Genomic DNA, 18057 nt, shown 5'->3' with positions numbered 1-18057 from the left:
CGAGAAGAAAGTGGTTGGCAGGAGTCACGACGGTGCAGAGAGGTTGTGGAACATCAAAGTCATCGCAAAATGGATGGGAGATACCCAGTCCGTGTGTTCTGTCTCCTGGTGTCGAGATAGTCGGCGAGTGTTAAGCGGATCCTATGATGGGACTGCAAGGCAGTGGGACATAGAGCAACCCTCGCACCAAATGACGATACAGGCTAAGTCAACATACAACCTTGTAGCGTTCTAATTCAAACTATCATTTCGTACAACCGCATTCTGGTCCCCGACGTTGATATTGTTGCAGCATGCTGTTGACATTAATATTGTGAGCGCTTCTCAGAAGTTGGTGAACACTTCTATCGGAATTTGACAATCTTTTCGAAGAGGAAGGGCATACGGGGTTTTCCGCGGAATGTGCGAAACTTTACCGGTGCCGCCGGTTGTAATTCTTCTCGGATTGTACCTCCCTCATATGATAATATCGTTGTTTCCGCCGATGATTATTTTTGATTAGCATACTTGGTAGGTTCCTACTTGTACCAGCGATCTCAAAAGTTGATACAGATGAGTCTTTCTTGTGGGATATCGAGATGGAAATACATGTACATTTTGTCCGAATCAAAGGACGAAAGCAAGCAATCACAAGATATACATCAACCCAGCAGTCCTCTGACATATTTCAATAGCTCTCGTCCCTGCAAGGTGTGCAATTAGTTTTTGATCGAGACTGTCTAATTGCACGCATGAACCTACCCCTTTACTCTTTACACTCGCTACCATAGCTTCTACGCCTTCAAGCTCGTCGTCAATACCATGCATTGTTTCGCTGTCCCCTCCGGAAAGTAATAAGCGTGCGTTCCGTTGCCGCTCACTCAAGCCGTGTCGAAGCACAACAGTCAGCATAGCACGCCAACCCTCGGTTGCACCATCTGCCGCTGCGTTTGCAGAAGCAGGCGAGGTAGAAGGCATGAGTAGTTTCGGTACCACCGTCGAAGGGACGACGAATGGGCAATACGATCGATGTTCATTCAGTACATCAAACTCCCTCTTCTTTGTTGACGGATGTGGTAGCGGGCTGCCGTCTAGCGGTGATGAAGCAAACTGAGGTGTGAATGCCCAAAGGCCGACGCGTCGTTGGCACAAGGAACAGTGTAAAAGAGATGCGTCCCGGGCGCTTTTCCCGATGTCGCTCAGCCGTGGTGCGCGCGTGCGCACGGGTGTACCTCCCAACTGTGAAATACTAGTAAGGGGCGAAGAGGGCATCGGAGATGGTGAATCTGCCCGCCCCCACTGAACGGTACGTGAAACTGATGGAGATCTAGACAGAGACGGGGAAGCTGGTCTGGACATGGTAGCTATTCGAGAAAGTGACGAAGTGCGACTACGTTCCGAGGGAGGAGCAGGCGGGGCCAATGACCAGCCGAAGAGGGCAGTCATAATTGCACTATCAGATGGCTCAGGGTCTGCATTAACCTGCATTGCCGACTCATTCTCAGGTTCTGTTTGGGCCTGAGGAGGCTTGACTGAGATAATTGCTGAACGAAGCGAGGCAAGCTGAGAGGCCGACTGATGGAATGAATAAGCACCACACAGGAAAATGCTGCAGTCCAACCCACCAATGGATGTTTGATCACGACATCTGTCAACAGAGGCTCTAGAGAGCGTGCATTGGATTTGATGTCCCGTGCCATGGCAGTCGGTGCTTGAAGCGGCACGCGGTAAATCGACGCTAATGAATTGGGTGAGGAAGGAAGCCGGGTGCATCTCGACGAAAAAACTCACAATCACACTGCCTAGTACGCCAAGGACATCCGTCCTTGTGCATCTCTACTAGCTGGATGCGCTGCTTCTCAACAAACCCATTGGCTATGGTACGAAAAAAAAACGCTCAGCAGTGTAGCTTGTCATTTACCTACCTTCTAAACCTTACCGGCTTCTCGTGTCATGCCGTCTCGCCCCGCGACAACCCATGAAACATCACAAATTCCACACACTAGCCTGTCTTTGCCATCGTTTATCCAACCGCACTTCGCTGCAGCCACAGCATCAATTTGGGGCGGCTTGTTTGCATATGTCGCCAACTTGTAGGTCGATAGGCGGGATAAAAATGACTGAGTGGATGATGGTCGGTATTCCGAGGAGAGCGAAGCTGATGCTGGAAGGCTAGGGTGTGAAAAAGGGGTAGCTCCTTTGCTCTTGGAGCGTGCCAAGATCGCAGCCAGGTGAGGAGCAGCCTTGGAAATATCATGCTTATCCAGAGTACTATTGAGAATAGAGCAAGACGAGAGCAAGTTCAGAGACTTCCAAGTCGTAAACCGCGAAATTTGACTGACTCGATGGGTGGTTTGGGGATGTTGGACTGGATCCCATACTTGGCGAGCGTAGAGTAAAGAGAGCGGGTCATGTGTGGTCGTTTAGGAGCTGTTGGCCTTTCGGGTAAGGTCTTCGCTGGAGCTACTGCATTGTCGAGGCTTTGGAGGGCATCATCGAATTTGCGCTGAGACATGCTGCTCAGTAGGGGCCTGTTAGGTTCAATCCTCTGCTTACCTTGGTAGCTCGGATAGACATTGATGAGCTTGTAGAGCCCGAATCTGAACTGTTGACAGAAACAACTTCTGTAGTCATCGATATGTTGAAGAGTGAACTAGTGAAGTTGAGCGTAGATGGTGGTCGTTTATCAAACACTCGGCCACCGAAAATGAAGTAATACAGCAAGCACAGCCACAAATAAGTGACCACTTATGGCAAACGTTACATCACAGTCAAAACTACTCTGATTGCAACATGCGATGAATAAAAGGCGGAAATTCTTTCAACAGTGCCTTTCCATAGTGGCAACTAGAGTCTATTATGATCTATCATTATGAACATGAGTCGTGTGATCCCTGCGGTCCGTATTATTTTCGGCCTCCATCCACCCTCTCAAACGCGCCACTGACCGTCGCTCTCTCTGCAATGTAGTCTTCTTCTGCTCGATCTTCAAAATCTCTACTACCGTGCGCGCAGCTTCTACATCATTCCGTAGATAAAATGCCTTGATAAACATCTTGAGCATCGGCTTCGCATGTTTCTCAAACGATATGTAAGGTGGAAGCTTCGACAGCGTGAGTGTTCCACTGGTGCGCAGAAGCGGAGTGCTGAAGGGTGGATGGGAAGGAGAGTGAATCCCTGCGGGGTATCCACCACGAACCATGTGGTCAAACAGCGCACGTAAACGTTGATGATCGAATGCGGTCCTCCAAACTATCAACGCCTTCAGGATGATATTGACAGTTATCCTGTCAGGAGCAAACTGCTGGTACTTGACGAGGTTGTCGAGGAGTCCCAAGAGCTTCCGGACACGCCTGCCGTTTCTCGGGACCGGACGTGTAACGACACCGTGCAAAAGCGTGTTGCCTAGGATCGTCCGGCTTTTAGTGCCCACCTTGCTTGCAACACGACTAAAAGCGACCTTTGCAGCATGCGGTCGCCTAGCGTATATTAAACCTTGCAGAACTCTGTTGTATACCGGGCCACTGCTCATACCGCTCTTGAATAAAGTCCCCGCTGCCCAGAAACAGCCACCTCGAAATAAGGTATGCGACTTGCGCCCTGTGATAAAAATATTCGTGGATAGGCGTCCACTAGCTGTCGCACCGAGGCGTGTATTGACCATGTGACGAAGGTTAGGAACACATCCCCGGTGTGTGCCAACTAAAATTTTCTGGATTCGCAACGCGCAGCGGAATTGCCTGCGGCGCAAAAAGAGGCAAACCAGCCGCAACAAGAACGAGAATTGAAAGAAGGCCGGGTAGAATGTGATGACGTTAGCAATAATAGCCGTAGTCTGGAACCCACTGCCCCGAGTGCATAGCTCGGCTAGAAGAAGCTGAAGATGCCCACGGAAGTGAATGGGAGGAGGAGAAATCGAGTAGAGTTTGCGGAGGGAAATCCCAATGTCATCGATCAGATCAGTGTCGTAATGTTCATGCCTCGTCTCCTTGAGAAAACGAGCAATACTGCTCAGGAGGCCTCCTACTTGTTTTCGAGAAAATCGTTCATGCTTAAGAAACCCCACAGCATGAGCAGGTGGGAGTGCCCTAGCTAGAAGATACGCAGTATCGACATCGATGTCTCGTCCACTGCGGACAGCGATGTTGTATAATGCGCGGGCGAGCTCGACATCACGATGAATGAGGTCCTTGACAGCCGCAGACACTACGACACTTTGGTATTGCACGTCAGTCGAGTAGGAACTCAACGTCTTCATGATGAATTCCGCTCCACACCCACGGACTTGCATCAATGTAGCAAGATGCATCGCTGCCATTGCTGCTAATTGGGGTCCCTCTACGGTGTGTGAAGAATCGCCGGTCCAAAGTCCGAAGTTTATACTCGACTCCAGGCACGCTACAAATAGCTTCGGATCCACTACTGCACCAGAGAGGCGAAAGAGAGAAGTCGTAACAGCACGTGAAATGAGGGTGGGGGGTGATTCATTAGACATGAGGTGCAGCCAGGACTCATGAAGAGAACGTATCATCTCTTGAATACGTCCGCGGAGAGCACGATCGTGAAGGGCTGGACCCGCGGCTCGCGTAACCTCTTCGAGAATCGCAAGGGCAAACAGGGTCTGCCATAAGGATGCATATCCATCCAAAGGAAAATCAAGCGATGAAATGGCAATTCCACTGCCGTTGCAGCTATACAGTAGCGAACACAGAAGGAGATTGCTTCGCCGATGGACTAGTGGAACGTCGGATGAAAATGCCTCGTGCAGCAACTCCGTAATGGCTTTCATATGGGGGGAGGGACTTGGTATGGGCAACGGAAATACCGAAAGAGCGGATGTGAAAGTGGTAGCATCAACAGGTACAGATATAGAAGCCCCCGCAGTGCCCCCACACGGCGACGGAAAATGAGTGACCCGGATTGAAATGGCGGATAGGATAGATTCCAAAAGCGCGGTATCAGTGTCATGAACTATCCCGAGTAACACTTTCATAACTTTCGCATGAAGAAATGGATGGGTGAGAAGGATGCTGGTTATAGCATCAATGGCCCACTGCTTGTGAAGAGGGTCCGTGCTCGACAAAAGTGCTGTTAAATATGGAACGTGAACATCTGGATCGAAAACGTGTCGAGAAAAGTGGAGGTATTGTTTTCGGGCGCGGAACAGAGAGCGATCAAATTTGTGCGTGTCTGCTCAATTTGATTAGACCGAGGTATGAACGAATGTAATAGATTATCTTACAACCGGGCTGGCCATCTTCAGAGGGGGAAAGGCTCGCCAACTCCGCTCGCATCATCCAATATCTATCTGAATGCGCCAGTGTCATGCCCCTCTGGCGCTTTAATGATACAACCTCCTTCACAAATGCCCAGTAGTCACGAGATACAGGACTATCTTTCACATAAGGAAGGAGTGAACTAGTATACACACATGTTCTTGTCGAGTCAACAGACAAGGACCCAAAAAGAGCAATTAAAGCGCTAAGCATTCCTGAGTCGAGCTGCGACAATTGGCCCCGTGCTTTTGCGGAGATGTAAAATGAATGAATAGTATTGGGTGTCGGCCTCCTGGAAGGGTCTGGAAGCAGGGTAGAGGACGTCAGGATTTTCCGGAGAGCACTTATGGCGCGAGTGCTATTGGACGGGCCAGACTCCCGAGGATCTTCTGATGTCATAAGAGATCGCTTGCTCTTGTTCTGAGTCCCAGTACTGCGGGGCAAGCATTCTTGGACATGGGCGCTAGCAGAAGATAGTAACCTAAAATTGAACGGCGGTCAAGGTCACGCGTTTAATGTGATAAAAACTAAAACTAAAAACCTGATTCTTTGAGCTCCGTCGACGCCGCCCAACACTCGGACGGTCGACAGACAGCATCGCAACATTCCATGGCATGGACGAATTGGGAACACGACGCGTTACACGTCACGTTACAAGGTGAACCAAAGGATCGGAATTCCCCGGCGGACTCGGAACCTTGTTTTTTGAACTGCAAGGCATTTCCCGATCGATCGAAACTTTAGCGGAACACCGGATACACATATTCACATTATCCTCATCCAGTCGGTCGCCTTGAAAAATCCATTGGCACGCTGCTGGTGCGTAGTGCTAGATGAGAATGGCTGATTTGGCTGACAGACATTCAGAGGTCAATTGGGAGGCACTGATTTTTACTTAAAAACAATCACATCTGTATATTCATGTGAGTTAACATAACTTATCACCCTGTCTTGACATTTCAACTAGTGTATCAGAAATCACAATGGGTGCTACTCGCGCGCAAAAGGAAGTTTACTTCGTCAAACTAAAGGAACTGATCTCCAAATATCGTGCGTTTCAATAGTTTCATTTATCCAACGATCCTTTTTTGAATAACGCGCCTGCAGCCTCCATCTTCATCGTCAATGTTGACAATGTCAGCTCCAACCAGATGCACCAGATTCGTGTTGCTCTCCGTGGCAAAGGTGTCGTCTTGATGGGCAAGAACACCATGGTTCGCCGTGCTCTCCGTACTATCCTCTCGGAGAACCCCCAGTTTGAGCGTCTTCTTCCCCACGTCAGGGGTAACATTGGTTTCGTCTTCACCGACAAAGAGCTCAAAGAGGTCAGGGACATCATTGTTGCCAACAAGATTGCCGCCCCCGCTCGTGCTGGTGCTTATGCCCCCAAGGATGTCTTCGTTCCTGCTGGAAACACCGGTATGGAGCCCGGAAAGACCTCCTTCTTCCAGGCCCTCGGTATCCCTACCAAGATCGCTCGTGGTACCATTGAAATCTCGGCCGAGGTCCAGGTCGTTACCGCTGGTAGCCGTGTCGGCCCATCTGAGGCTACTCTCCTCAACATGTTGAACATCTCACCGTTCACATACGGTATGACTGTCGTCCAGATCTTCGACTCTGGCAATGCGTTCGCTCCCGAAGTTCTCGACATCGACGAGCAGGTGCTCATCGACCGCTTCTTGTCCGGTATCCAGACCATTGCTGCCATCTCACTTGCCCTCAACTACCCCACCATCGTCTCTGTCACGCACTCCCTTGTCAACTCGTACAAGAACCTCATTGCTTTGTGCTTGTCCACCGACTACATCTTCGAGGGTGCCCAAAAGGTCAGCTCAAATTCGATTCGTTTAACATTGAGATGCTTCAAACATACACACTGAAAATGCTGACTTTAACGGATGCACAAATCTTGTTTCTGAATTTTTGCCGAGTTTACTGTGCTGAGCAACCAAGCTAATTCTTCACGCAGGCAAAGGATTACTTGGAGAACCCTGAAGCATTTGCAGCCGTTGCTGCACCTGCTGCTGCTGAGGCCGCACCCGCTGCTGCTGAAGCTGAGGCTGAGGAGAAGGCCGAAGAGAAGGAGGAGTCTGACGATGACATGGTAAGTTGCTCTTGGTTTGCACAAATGGAAATAGCCCTTACGCGCTGGTCTACAGGGCTTCGGTCTCTTCGACTAGATTACGCGTTATGTACTGTCACACATCATCTAGTAATGCACATGCAAGCTGATAAGAAGACTCACTCGTGTTGATCAAATGATCCCCATAAATATATATAAGTCAAATGAAGAAGATTGCAAGGCGCCTATTCATACTTCTACGTAGACTTTACATATATGGCTTGGAGATAATCATCCTTTCATCGCTACACGTTGGTTGATGTGTGCGTTTCTCACTGGTTTTTGTAGTATGGGCATAAAAGTCAGGGACTGATAGATGGTCCAAACTCGGACTAGCGGGACCGTGGTGCAGATTCCCATACGGTCATGACGCAGGCCAGTGGAGTCACTGGAGCGTAGGCAGCTAAAACTCAACCCACCGTCATCCAGGGTCAATCGACAAGCGTCTCCAGCCATCGATCTAAACATTTTTCGCGATAAGACTTTGATCACACAAACGTTTGCCAGCCTTCTCGCTGCCCTTCTACCAATTCATCACGAGAGATCCGATAATCACCCGTATTCGGCCTCTTCTGCATGTTTCTAAAGAGATCTGTTCACTTATAAATTTCATCTCTCCATGGCACCCTCTCTCTTCCCAACCTCCGCCGAAAACTTTGCAGATATGCAGGGCAAACATCTCATCGTCGTCGCCAACCGTCTACCCATCACAATCACGAAAGATGCTTCAGGCGAATACCACTTCAAAATGTCTTCGGGAGGGCTCGTATCAGCCCTCTCCGGTTTCAAGAAGTCGTTGAGTTTCACATGGATCGGTTGGCCGGGTTTCTACATTCCACCGAAAGACAGAGCTTACGTCGACAAGCGTCTAATGGAAGAATACTCTTGCCAAGCGGTATATCTTGACGATGACGTCGCAGAAGGGCATTATAACGGCTTCTCCAACTCTATTTTGTGGCCATTATTCCATTACCATCCAGGAGAAATGAACTTTGATGAGGAAAATTGGCTCATGTACCGTCAGGCCAACTTCCGATTTGCTGAAACAGTACGCTCGCAAATCACACCCGGGAGCATGGTATGGGTGCAGGACTATCACCTTATGCTCCTTCCCATGATCCTACGCGGCCTCGTTGACGGATCATCCGGAGGGGATTACCAAAAGCAAGAGCTGACGAAGATCGCGGAGGGTATTGAAGAGGAAGTTAATATCTCTTCTGAGAGAATACCCGACGTCAAGATAGGGTTCTTCTTGCACACACCCTTCCCCAGCAGCGAAATTTATAGGTAAGTGATCTTCCTTTATGGCTCGCTTACCCCGCTGACCCTGCGCCAGAATCCTCCCTGTTCGTCGTGAAATTCTGCTGGGTGTCCTGTTCTGCGACCTGATTGGGTTTCACACTTACGACTATGCTCGTCACTTTTTGTCTTCTTGCACGCGCATCTTGGGTTTGCCCACTATGCCAAATGGTGTTGAGTTTGAAGGTCGCTTAGCTCACGTTGGGACATTCCCTATTGGCATCGAACCTGCTTCATTCATCAAGGTATGCATCACGACGTAAAGTTACATGAGTCATTAAAGTTAACAACGTGCAGAACCTAGAGAAGGAAACCGTTAAATCTCGCATCACTCAACTGGAACAGCGTTTCAACGGTGTCAAAGTCATCGTTGGGGTTGATCGTCTCGATTACATCAAAGGCGTTCCCCAGAAACTACACGCCCTCGAACTCTTTTTGAAGCAGCACCCTGAGTGGATCGGTAAAGTTAGTGTGGGATTGTTTGTGAAAACCTGTTTGACTTACCCGCATCACCAGGTGGTGTTGGTCCAGCTCGCTGTGCCGTCTCGACAAGACGTCGAAGACTACCAAAACCTACGATCGACGGTAAACGAGCTCGTCGGTCGCATCAACGGCCAGTTTGGTACAGTCGAATTTATGCCGATACACTTCATGCACAAGAGTCTACCATTCGATGAGCTGTGTGCCCTTTACGCAATTAGTGACGTTTGTTTGGTGACGAGTACGAGAGATGGAATGAATCTGGTAAATCTTCTCAGTTCTTCACCTGCGGGGTGATGTTCTGACGTCATTACCACATCAGGTCTCGTACGAGTATATTGCTTGCCAGCAGGCTCGTCAGGGTGCAATGATCCTCTCCGAATTCGCCGGAGCCGCACAGAGTCTCAACGGATCAATCGTCGTGAACCCGTGGGATCCTCAACAAGTCGCTGACGCGATTCACGAAGCTGTCACGATGGATACGGAGACGCGTGCCGAGAACCACCGCAAGCTTTTCAAATACGTCAATAAATACTCCGCGGCCTTTTGGGGCACGAGCTTCATCAAGGAAATGGGCAAGTTGAAGCAGGACGATGTGGACAAGGAGGGTCAAGCTGAGTTGAAGCCCAAGAACGACGAAGGTGCTGGTAGCGACCTCGTTGGGGGACAAGTGCCTACGCCACAGGTGGTAAGCCCGGGTGTATAGACATCTGGGAAGGCAAGTATCATAACTTCTATTTAGGCACCAGGTCGGATGATCGCATTGCACACATTGCGCTTAACTTGGGGCGCTATACGTTGGTTGTTCCATATGATTATTCCATATCTTCAGTGGTTTTCTAGAACATAGATGGGGTCCCACATTACTTGACGCTGGAGAGTAAAGTAGTACATAGTAGCATGAGGTGAACACGTTTTTTTTGGTATGCACGCCTGCGAGCACTCGTTTCATAAACGTCTTCGAGAACAATCTCAAGTTTGCAAGCGCGAGCTGGTGACGAGATATCAGGGGTTGGTGGATGAGCGCTGCGGAAGCGCGTACGTACGATTCTCTGTAGACTTTCGAGAAAAGCGTCAAGTTGCTCGCCGTTCCTTTGAGAAATGAATTAGAACCATGATGTGTCCAGTTACCTGATTTAGTAACGAGCGGCTCAGGGTTTGCCTTTGTTCAATCTTCCCGAGCCATCTGAAAGAGCTTCGACAAAAGCCCTTTGACACGAAACGGGGCGCAGGACCTGTCAGAGAGTATTAACACCCTCATTCTCAGCGGGTGATCCAGGATCGTAACGTGAATATTGTGAAGAGGCAGATTTGGTTGTCAACGGGCAAAACTTGGAAATCAACAAAGGGGCGTCGAGGAGTCAGCTGAACTGAACGCGTTTTTTTTGTTTCCAGAATCCATGCTTCTTCTTGAAACAAGCTTCGAAAAAGTGAAGGAGTAAGTGACAAGACACCAATTTTGTCACCGGATGTTTTCCATTGTGTTGTCGGCGCAACGCGCATGTTGGAGTCATATGGCTCGATCGAATGACTTTGGATTCGAAATATGGCTTAACCCTCCAGCGCAGCATCGTTGTTAGATAGCTCCGAACCAGTCCCGTGGAACGGTGTACTGACTTCGAGCTTGTAAAATAACCTCGTTGATGAATAGAGAGCCCAGCCCTCGCGGAATGTTTCAAAATGCACATGGCAAATAGCGTTCCCTTCACCGCCACTATTAGTATTAGTATTAGCAGGAGTAGTAGTCACATCATCCGCAGAACAAAACATTTGCCGAGATTGGGTTTCGGATCGCCAACTTTTTTTTATGGGACAAGGAATGTATCTGTCAGTTGTCAGCACAGCAGGGTGATTTGAAAGGTCCTTCTTGATCGCAAAGATACGGTATGAGGATGAGTTTCCTTGGGCGCCCAGCACGTTTAAGATCCACGGGCTCCGTCCGTAAGAGTGGTGAGTCATATCCGCGTCAAAAGTGAGAGATGTATTTTGCATAGCAGGCAATGTGCGAGTCAAGAGCACGATGATGGTCGCCGATTATAACACGATGAAACCGCCATCGGTAAAGTGAAATGAGAGATCCTGATCCATTAAGTTGAAGTTAAGGTCGTGTTTACGGGACGTGGGCCAGGTGACGCGCCTCACGCGATGGTCGGCAACAAAACGGAAGACGTGTGCATTCCTTATTCCTGTGCAAGTTTCATGTAAGAGAATTGTAGTTTTTTTTGTGTTCCTGCGCTAGGCCATTTTTAAGGCTGGATTACGTCCTCATGTCCGCGCTAGCGTACCGACATCGGATGGCTATGTGCACCGACACCGACTCGATCAATATGACCGTAGACAGAATGATTCGCAGTCCCGATGTAGTAAATGTTTGATTGTCACACGGACTGGGCAAAGTGGATGAGATAACGCCGACGGTGTGACTGTGCCATCAGCCAAGAATTCGGGTAATTGGCGGGGGGCTGTGAGGCAGGTAATTAGGGATGAGGAGATTGGCTGGGATGGATCTATTTTTTGCGCTATCTATCGTTAGGGGGTGTATGCTGTGGAAAGATCAGAAAATTCTGTTTGAACTAATGATGTTGGCTTGGTAGATAACGACAATTACGGTTGAGAGCATGAGGTGGTAACGTGACAGTGTGCCTGCCAACTAGTTTCGAGAACGACGAGGGGTCATTTGAGGGATATGGGTTTGATATGGCATTATGGATATGAAATACTAGACCAGTTAATTATACCTTCCATGATAACGAAGCTTGGCCAGCGAATCCTTCCACTAGCTTTTTCTAAAAAGCAAACTCCAATGGAAAAGTGCTGGCAGAATATATGAAATTAGAAGGCGGGATCTTACTCTAATTGGATAATTGCGGAACTAGCCGACAGACATGGCCCACGGCGGCTGCTTACCCTAAACGCCACAGATATGGCGGTAATTCTGTGGTAGAGGGTGCGATCGGTGAATGGATGTCCGGCTCGGGTTCCGGATTTTCTTTGTGGCGGGAAGCGTGCGTGGCAACGCCTAATATGATCAGGATAATACTGAGCGCTCTACTAGTGGTAAAAGTCAAACGCACGCGTCTAACGGAACCTCCTTAAATGAAGTCTGCGATGAATCAATGAGGACTGCAGCATGTACTAGGGCCCAAGTAAAGGGGGATAAGTAATCTGATTAGCTAAGCCAGGAATTCCAAGTAGAAAGATGACGGAGGTGAAAAAGGAAGTTGTGTCACCCCTGAAGCCAAGGAGATCTGGGGAATCACATTGGTTGGGCGTGTAAGGTAGTGTGTTGGCGGTGGGGTTGGGACGTCAATAAGGGAACGACGATGACGTCGGTTCGTCCTCGGAGTGTAATCGAATGCATGGCATCCTGCAACTCGCTAAAAAAGGAGATGATTTGCGAAATATCGTCCATATGTCAGATTAGGAAATACTCGTCGTTGAACTCGACCACCTCGCTTCACGGTATTCAATCAATTGATTCAATTGATTCAATCTAATGTTTGCTTAGATATCCCATGGACACATGTACGTGTATTCTTGGCTCTCATTACACACCCTGAATGGCCTCCTTTTGTGCCTTAACTCATCAGAATTCTACATAGAATCTTCCAACCGCACCACCAACACAGCCTCGCTCTGTCACCTTCATTTATAATCCGCCTGTCCTTTCCTCACTTGGAACTCTTTCCCGGTTCATCTTCTGCTTTTCAGGTCCCATGGCTCCAGAAGGTATACCTGAGATCGTCACAACAGACCTTTCCTCGAATCATACGGTAATCCCCTTATTCGCTTCATCCTCTACAAATCCTTCTCCAAGAATTCCCCCAGATTCAACTCTCTTGTCTCCTCACCCTCAATCCCACCGTCGAGTTTCCTTGGACTCTCGCTCTCATTCACCCTCCCCGACCGTCGTCTCAGTCAAACGACGGCGCTTCCCAATTTGTTCCTCCGTCCCCAACCCTATCAAACCGCTCCTCGGGCCATTTCGCTACCTCGCTTTCCCTCAGGGATAATAAACCAGACGAACACAACGGTTATTCCTCATTGCATATCCTCGGTTCTTCAATGAACAAGGTCTTCACTCACAGTCGAAAACCTAGCAATGCAACTTTCACAAGCTCTCATGAGGGTCACGCTAGCCTTGACGAAACAGAACCAGACCATGCCAGCGGTGATTATGGCATGGTTCATCTTCGTCCTGTTACATCGGATCCCACAAGCACAATGCCTTCTCCTACCCACACACACGTAGACACAGCCTCCATCCTGTCAAGGTCTCTACCTGCTAAATCCGTCGACAACATCGTCCCAACATCTACTTCACATAATCCAAATAGCCAGCCAAACCCTTCCGACAGTCGCAAATCACTTCAGTCTAACCCCGACGTCCAAAAAATCGAACTCGTACAAGATGACCAGGTTGACCCTAGTCCGTTTAAATTCAGGCCCGTCGAGTTGGCCAGTCTTCTCGACCCAAAAAATCTCGACGCACTCGAGGCTTTAGGAGGTATCGACGGCCTTCTTCATGGCCTAGGAACTGACCGTTCTCGGGGTCTAACAATAACCGCCACTGCAGACAACAAATCAGGTGCTGGTCTAGGCAACTCTCAAAGGCATGATCGGCAACCTTTGTCTGTACACGATCATCCTGACCTTCAAATGCCCGACGGCCCTCATTCGGCGTTAATGGAAGATCGCAAGCGTGTATTTGGTGAAAACGTGCTTCCACAGCGAACAAGCAAAAGTCTACTTGCCCTCATGTGGCTCGCCTTGCAAGATAAAGTTCTTGTACGTATATACTAAATCGGTCAAACTCAATCTTCACTCTCCTCGTGTTTCAAGGTCTTGTTGTCTATCGCAGCCGTAGTTTCTCTCGCCCTTGGCTTGTTTCAAGATTTTGGGACGCCTCAGACTACCGGCGAACCCCCAGTAGATTGGGTGGAAGGTGTTGCCATCATGATTGCGGTTCTCATTGTCGTAAGCTGCCTGCACTTCCTTTTTTTTTTTCATCCAACGTTCAATTTTCTATAGGTTGTCATTGGCTCGATAAATGATTGGCAGAAAGAACGTCAATTCAAGGTTCTCAATGAGAAAAAAGAAGAACGTGGGGTCAAAGTCATCCGCAACGGCGTCGAACGTCTCATTGATGTGAAAGTAAGCTAGTTCTCGTTTTAATTTCACGCCTTTATCATTTTTTTTGTGCTCACAGGAAGTCGTGGTCGGCGATGTGGCATTATTAGAACCCGGCGAAATAGTCCCCTGCGACGGCATCTTCTTAACCGGCTACAACGTCAAGTGTGATGAATCAGCGGCAACTGGCGAGTCGGATGCTATCAAAAAGGCGTCTTATGCAGATTGTATGGCACTGAAACACGCGGGTGACTGCGCACTCGGAGGGGAGCACATATCTACGCACACGGACTGTTTTGTTGTCAGCGGTAGCAAGGTTCTGGAAGGCATCGGAAGCTACGTCGTCGTCGCAGTTGGCACGAAGAGCTTTAACGGCAGGATCATGATGGGTATGCCATCTTTCTTTGACAGCCAATACCCCGCTTAACTCTCACTCCATTAGCCCTTAGGACGGAGACGGAGCACACGCCCCTTCAGTTGAAGCTCAACCTCTTGGCTGAATTAATCGCGAAGATTGGAAGTATTGCCGGCATCATTCTCTTCTCCTCTCTGATGATCAGATTCATCGTGCAACTCGCTAAAGGCCAGCCTTCCAGGTGACGAACCTCAATCATGGCATACGCAACTTTTCTAATTGTGCGCTACAGGTCTGCCGACCAAAATGGTATGGCTTTTGTCCAGATTCTCATCATCTCGGTCACGTTGGTCGTGGTCGCCGTTCCAGAAGGTAATGGCTCTGCTTTTTTACGTCAAGTGCACTACGCCTTAACGAGCGTGTTTATAATTAGGACTCCCGTTGGCTGTGACTCTCGCTTTAGCATTCGCCACTAAGAGGATGACGAAAGAAAACCTCCTGGTACGCGTCTTGGGCTCTTGCGAGACGATGGGCAACGCCTCCGTCATCTGCACCGACAAGACCGGTACGCTCACTCGCAACGTCATGTCCGTGGTCGCAGGCTCCATCGGGATCCATGCCAAATTTGTGCGCAAACTAGAACACAATCAAGCCCGCACAAACGCGAACAGAAGCCGAAGCCCGCATAGGAACTCTGATTCGAAACCTCCCCGCGATGATTTCAGTATCGATCAATCAATGCTTAACACCGTTCTGAGCCGACCGCTTCTTTCGCTATTTAATGCCGCTATCACTGTGAACTCTACTGCATTTGAGGACGTGGAGAAGGAAAGTGGGGAGCGCGTATTCGTGGGAAGTAAAACAGAGACAGCGCTCTTGAACTTTGCCAAGGAGCTTGGATGGGCAGATTGTAAGGAGACGAGGGATGCGGCAAAGGTCGTGCAGATGTTTCCATTTTCCAGCGATCGCAAGGCTATGGGCGTGGTGGTCAAAACCGAGCATGGATATCGCTTCCACGTCAAGGGCGCTAGCGAGATTCTGACAAAGCTGTGCAGCAGCCATGTCGTTGTAGACCAGCATGGGAGTACTCGCTCCTCTACTGATGACGTCGAGGTGGCGGAGATCGATGGCTTCTCGGAAGAAAACATCTCCAGGACTATCATCTTCTACGCGAATCAGACTCTGCGAACTATGGCCCTGTGCTATAGGGACTTTCCGACTTGGCCACCACCAGGGGTGCAAGCCACTGCGATCGACGAAGTAAGTACATTCTCAGTGATATGTTGACATACTAAATGGGTTCTAGGTCCCATACGATGACATCGCTCAAGAGCTCACACTGATCGGAATCGTCGGGATCGAAGATCCGCTCAGAGATGGTGTTCGAGAAGCAGTGGACAATTGTCACAAAGCCAGTGTCGCTGTGAAGATGTGTACAGGTGATAATGTGCTAACGGCGCGTTCAATCGCTACGCAGTGCGGTATATACACGGCCGGCGGCATCATCATGGAAGGACCCGTCTTTCGCCAGCTTGACGAATCGCAGATGCTCGAGATCGTTCCACGGCTCCAGGTCCTCGCTCGTTCGTCGCCTCAAGACAAGAAGATACTGGTGGAGAAGCTTCGTGCGCTCGGGGAGATCGTTGCCGTCACTGGCGATGGTACGAATGACGGACCCGCTCTCAAAACAGCGCACGTAGGGTTCTCCATGGGCATAGCAGGGACAGAAGTAGCCAAAGAGGCGTCTGACATTATTTTGATGGACGACAACTTCTCTTCCATCGTCAAGGCGATCATGTGGGGTCGTTGCGTGAACGACGCAGTTCGGAAATTCCTACAGTTCCAGATCTCCACCAACGTTACTGCTGTGGTGATCACTTCCGTAACCGCCATCGCTTCTAGTTCTGAGACGTCGGCGCTGTCGGCCGTTCAGCTGTTGTGGATCAATATCATCATGGACACGTTCGCTGCGCTTGCGCTTGCCACGGACCCTGCATCGCCGGCGTTACTCAACCGGACGCCTGATAAGCAGACGGCACCGCTTTTCACTGTGGATATGTACAAGCAGATCTTGTTGCAGTCCGTCTACCAGATCACCGTCATCCTACTATTCCACTTCCTTGGCATCCAGATCCTGGGCTTTGCCGAGACATCGAACAATGACACCATTGTACAGACGCTCGTCTTCAATGCGTTCGTTTTTGCTCAGATATTCAACTCGGTGAATTCGCGAAGGCTGGATCGGAGGCTCAACATCTTTGAAGGCATGCTTGACAATTGGTACTTTATGGCTATCACCCTCATCGGTGAGTCGCGTCATATCATGTTTGGACTACCCTCACGGCTGGTTTACAGAGATCGCTGTGCAAGTGATCATCGTGTTCATCGGGGGCACCGCATTCCAGGTGACGCGTATTGGAGGTCGCGAATGGGGCATCTCACTCGCCCTTGGCTTTGTATCCATCCCCCTTGGTGCGATCATCCGCCTGCTGCCCAACGGACCCTTTGAACGCCTCTTTATCCTCATGCGCTTACTGCCCAAACGCCAAGGCGGTCTTCCAAAAGTTCGCCCAGAGGTTGAATGGAACTCTGCGATTGAACTTGTGCGTGATAATCTCGCCACGTTCGCTAACCTGCGGGGCGGGCGACTTCGTTCGTCTTCATTCGTCGTCAAGAGTCGTCAGGCTAGATTACACGATGACAAACGTGTTCCTCTGTATGTGCTAGTGTTTGGTTTTGGCAGATGGTATCCTTAATTTTTTCTAGCCCTTCGTTGATGACCATGGTCCCGACGCTTATTGCATCTTCCATCGGGGCTGGCTGGGCACCACAATCACGCGGTACTCTATCGGACCCTGCTCGCTACGATCCCTCGAAGTCCTCTGCTGCCCTCTGGGAAGGCAGGCTCCAAATTCATCCCGATACGAAGCCAGATGATGCACTGTATCACACAAAATGGGGTCGCGGAAACCGTCCGTCCGCGGTGTAGTGGTGTTGGGCATTGTTTGTTTGTCTGTTTGTTTGCTTTACGCGGACTAATGGAGGATCCCTGCCACTCGGAGGGGGGGAATCTTGCCATGCTGTGTCGTTATCCATAATCCATTATTCCAATATCTATATCAGGCGACCAACCCACAGTCATAAACGCGCAGGCTGCTAGCGGAAAGCCGTCGTAATCGCATCTATTCGAATCCGCTGGTCGATCGTTCTGATGGAAGGGGCCACCGGGTGACTGGATCACGGCCATCGCCACGACTGGGAAGCGTGGTGCATGTGCGCTCCACTCATCCCAATCATATCTATGATAACATAATCTACCCTGCCTTTCACGTTTGACTCCCACACTCACGGCCAAACACGCATATGACACGCATCTGGTCGTCTTTACGCATTCTTCGTTCTGTTTCACGCTCCAA

General features: G+C 49.6%; 5 protein-coding genes across 5 annotated transcripts; 3 read left to right on the top strand and 2 right to left on the bottom strand.

The window, feature by feature from the left end:
* Nucleotides 1-471: 471 nt before the first annotated feature.
* F5147DRAFT_687962 (C3HC zinc finger-like-domain-containing protein) lies at nt 472-2678 on the bottom strand. The gene is made up of 7 exons (XM_041436875.1): nt 2536-2678; nt 2322-2485; nt 1919-2250; nt 1771-1854; nt 1605-1717; nt 742-1554; nt 472-683 (listed from the first exon to the last, which is right to left on the bottom strand). Exons 1-7 carry the CDS (start codon nt 2611-2613, stop codon nt 642-644), a joined length of 1626 nt encoding a protein of 541 aa, XP_041294421.1. The 5' UTR covers nt 2614-2678; the 3' UTR covers nt 472-641.
* Nucleotides 2679-2836: 158 nt separating this feature from the next.
* On the bottom strand, nt 2837-5654 carry F5147DRAFT_574081 (uncharacterized protein; the record flags this gene model as incomplete). Its single annotated transcript, XM_041431197.1, has 2 exons — nt 2837-5169; nt 5225-5654. 2 exons carry the CDS (start codon nt 5652-5654, stop codon nt 2837-2839), a joined length of 2763 nt encoding a protein of 920 aa, XP_041294420.1.
* A 352-nt stretch (nt 5655-6006) lies between these two features.
* On the top strand, nt 6007-7648 carry F5147DRAFT_687956 (ribosomal protein L10-domain-containing protein). Its single transcript, XM_041436874.1, has 5 exons — nt 6007-6178; nt 6231-6305; nt 6363-7081; nt 7225-7359; nt 7415-7648. Exons 2-5 carry the CDS (start codon nt 6239-6241, stop codon nt 7433-7435), a joined length of 942 nt encoding a protein of 313 aa, XP_041294419.1. The 5' UTR covers nt 6007-6178; nt 6231-6238; the 3' UTR covers nt 7436-7648.
* On the top strand, nt 7641-10241 carry F5147DRAFT_687953 (glycosyltransferase family 20 protein). Its single transcript, XM_041436873.1, has 6 exons — nt 7641-8664; nt 8714-8921; nt 8974-9141; nt 9193-9420; nt 9479-10147; nt 10203-10241. Exons 1-5 carry the CDS (start codon nt 7997-7999, stop codon nt 9860-9862), a joined length of 1656 nt encoding a protein of 551 aa, XP_041294418.1. The 5' UTR covers nt 7641-7996; the 3' UTR covers nt 9863-10147; nt 10203-10241.
* A 3097-nt stretch (nt 10242-13338) lies between these two features.
* Nucleotides 13339-17630, top strand: F5147DRAFT_574003 (uncharacterized protein; the record flags this gene model as incomplete). The annotated part of the gene is made up of 11 exons (XM_041431192.1): nt 13339-13449; nt 13498-13944; nt 13999-14133; nt 14188-14304; nt 14366-14675; nt 14729-14882; nt 14934-15013; nt 15075-15901; nt 15948-16947; nt 16997-17357; nt 17408-17630. 11 exons carry the CDS (start codon nt 13339-13341, stop codon nt 17628-17630), a joined length of 3765 nt encoding a protein of 1254 aa, XP_041294417.1.
* Nucleotides 17631-18057: the final 427 nt, after the last annotated feature.

This window comes from Suillus discolor (assembly GCF_016758755.1).
Source record: "Suillus discolor strain FC423 chromosome Unknown F5147scaffold_19, whole genome shotgun sequence".
In the NCBI taxonomy this organism is placed as follows: domain Eukaryota; kingdom Fungi; phylum Basidiomycota; class Agaricomycetes; order Boletales; family Suillaceae; genus Suillus; species Suillus discolor.
Note: the sequence above shows the minus strand (reverse complement) of the source record. Positions and strands in the feature narration are given on the sequence as shown.